Source organism: Lactuca sativa, chromosome 5 (genome assembly GCF_002870075.4).
Source record: "Lactuca sativa cultivar Salinas chromosome 5, Lsat_Salinas_v11, whole genome shotgun sequence".
Taxonomy (NCBI): domain Eukaryota; kingdom Viridiplantae; phylum Streptophyta; class Magnoliopsida; order Asterales; family Asteraceae; genus Lactuca; species Lactuca sativa.
Genome location: NC_056627.2, coordinates 74527501 through 74530476, shown reverse-complemented (window position 1 = coordinate 74530476; position 2976 = coordinate 74527501). Strand labels below are relative to the sequence as shown.

At 32.9% G+C, this 2976-nt stretch overlaps 1 protein-coding gene across 1 annotated transcript; it reads left to right on the top strand.

Moving 5' to 3' along the window:
- Positions 1 to 434: 434 nt before the first annotated feature.
- Positions 435 to 1493, top strand: LOC111908003 (vacuolar protein sorting-associated protein 60.2-like). Its single transcript, XM_023903811.3, has 5 exons — positions 435 to 462; positions 700 to 786; positions 860 to 933; positions 1011 to 1122; positions 1193 to 1493. Exons 1-5 carry the CDS (start codon positions 435 to 437, stop codon positions 1384 to 1386), a joined length of 495 nt encoding a protein of 164 aa, XP_023759579.2. The 3' UTR covers positions 1387 to 1493.
- The last annotated feature ends 1483 nt before the right edge of the window (positions 1494 to 2976 follow it).

Here is a 2976-nt window from a genome sequence, read left to right as displayed (position 1 = left end):
CATATAAAAAATGGAGCTTGAGAATCAAATGAACAACCTTGTCAAGCACAGAGTTGTCACCTACAGGACCACTTCCATGTAGGTGACTGTAAACAACATCCAATACAACACGAAAACCTATAAAATTAAGTCTCTGCATTCCATTACATCATCATGAAAATTAAGTCCAATAAATCTTTTAAAAGTCTAATTATAAATTATGAAGATGAATAAATATTAACCTAAACCATCTTCCGAAACTCTATTATACAACATGAACCATTAGGGTTAGTTGCATAGCTTCCTGTAGGAACTCCCCATAGCACATGATTATAACTTTTTATTGAAAAAAAAAGAGAGTAAATTTTCAAAGTTTAGAACAAAACAAATTTTAGAATCAAGAATTAAAGTGCCTGAATTAGAATTACCCCCAATTGTATCCATCCTCATTTTGGATGGCTGTGATGTACTCCTGTTGCTCAGGTGAATATGGTGGCAGAGACTTGAGCATCTCTATATCTAATCTTTTTCATTGCAATCCAAATCATAAAATCATACACTATAAAATCTGAATAATAAGAAAGAAGGAAATGAAGATTTTATCTTACTTACACGTACATCCTGTTTTATGAACCCAAGAGCTTCCATCAACAACTTGAACATATTCCAAACAAAGATAGAAAGTTGATAATGAAAGTAAGTTATACTTGAGCAGGTAAGAAGGACAATGTGACATGTTGTACAATCAAACATTCAACCTGGATCAAGTTGCATTCACTTCAGAAGGGATTAAAGATGCTCAGCAAATAGTATGTGTCACAATTATCAAGCATTTGCTTCAAATGGGATCAAAGACTTATCTTTAAATTTTGTATCTTGCATATGAGAACTTTGAAATTAGCAAACAAAGAGCTGAAAGGAATGATGAAAACTGTGAAGATACAAGACATTGATGTTAGTATAAATATTATGAATATCTTTCTTTTGATACTTTATAATTATAGACCATTTAATCTAGTTTTTATGTTTAGAATATGCAAGATGAAATGATGGACATGATGGATATAAGCAGTGAGATACAAGAATCTGTTGGTAGAAGTTACAGTGTGCTAGATGATATTGATGAAGATGATCTCATGGGTGGTAAGCAAAAATTTATTTTTATTATTTGTCTTTTTTTAAATGTTAACTTCACTTTATGGAAATGTTTCAGAACTTGATGCTTTGGAGGCAGACATGGGTCAAGAAACTGAAGGTGAAGGGGTACCTTCATATCTTCAACCTGATAATGAGCCCGATATGAATGAAGAGCTTAATCTGCCTACAGCTCCAAGTGAACATGCAGTGCCAGCTGGCAGAGTTAACAATCAGGTAACTTTTTGTTGGATAAGGTGTCTAAGTCCATAACTTATTTGGTATATACTTGACCCGACCCAACATGGTCCATTTGGGTTGCACTTCACCCGAACAATTTATATGGATAATCTTATGAGAATAGTATGTTTATGATTTATTAATATATTATAAGTTATAATATATTAATATGAAGTCATGTTATTTAATTAGTTTTAGTCTTAAATTAATTATGAATTAATTTAGTGATTAAAAGGAAGACTAATTAAACATCGGCTATTGCATTTTATATAATGTGGGCTTAAACTCATTAGGAATGGGCTAAGCATGCATGGGGGTCCATGGATGATCCATGGAGCTTTTAACCCATGGATCCTTGGAAAGGAAAAGACATGGGTTATTAGGGTTTACCCTAATCCTCCACACTATATAAAGATGCACATATTGCAAGAAATGGCAACTAGTTGTGTGAGACTTTGTGGTGGCCGATTTCTACATAGCATATTATTCTCTCAAGGTTTTTCCAAGTTTGTGGTTATTTGTGATTCCACTTGAGGCATTCACATTATTGGTGCTAGGCTCTCAAACTCCAAGCAATCAATCACTATCAAAAGGTATGTCATTCTTCTAGTGTTTTATGATTCTAGTTCTTCATGCCATGCTAGTTAGGATGTAAACCTTGGAGATTATTATTTGCATGTGTTTTAGAGAAAACATAGATCCAAGGTTTATTAGGGTTGCATGTACACTTAGGAGTGTTAGAATGCTCAAAACCCAACAGTGGTATCAGAGACTAGGCTTGTTTTCTTGAATACTTGATGCAAATTGCTGAAAAATGTCGAAAAACTACATTATGCGCAGCTGACTCGCCGAGTCCTTCATGGAACTCGCCGAGTCCATTTGAATATGCAACCAACTCACCGAGTCAGTTCATGCACTCGACGAGTTGGCAGGCCTGAGTGCAGATTTTCAAGTTTTCGTGCTGGAATTGGTCTAGAATCATTACCTTAAACTGTTTTGAACTTATAAAACCTGTTTTTGATGTGGTAATGATGATGGTGGACCAATTTCAAAGTTATAATCAAAGTTTCAAGTTTATATATGCTTATATGATTCTTGAAAGTTGTTGATTATGAATGTTCATGAACTTATGAGTTTTGATAGATCATAGGAATTATGTGCAAATTGTTTGATAGTATAATTCTTGATCTTTATGACATTGAATGAACTCCATAACTTGTCCTCAAGTTATGGAATTCCAAAAGTTTTTTCTTTTAAATGTTTTTTAAGAAGTCATAAGTTACACTTTTGAAGAGTTTTTTCTAATAAATGTTTTTATGGACTCCATAACTTGTTGTCCTCAAGTTATGGATTTCAAAGAGACTCTTCATTAAAAGTTTTAAACACTTAATTAAAACTCATAAGTTATGAATATCCAAAAGTTTTTGAATTGTTCAAAACTTGTCCTCAAGTTTTGGAATTTGTAAAGTCTCACACAAACTTTAATTCCATACCCTAGAAGTTTTAGAAGTTAAAATTCAACCCTTATACTATTATAAGATTAATGGTTAATATTTATATATATGTATAAGATTAAGTCGTTTTACTGTTAGTAGGCCTCATTCACGAAGCCGGTCTATAAGG

Coding starts and splice junctions, on each gene's coding strand:
- LOC111908003 (XM_023903811.3), top strand. CDS start 435: ATGGCTGTGATGTACTCCTGTTGCTCAG. Junction 934..1,010: donor TGAAGATACAAGACATTGAT/GTTAGTATAAAT, acceptor TTTTATGTTTAG/AATATGCAAGATGAAATGAT. Junction 1,123..1,192: donor TGAAGATGATCTCATGGGTG/GTAAGCAAAAAT, acceptor GAAATGTTTCAG/AACTTGATGCTTTGGAGGCA.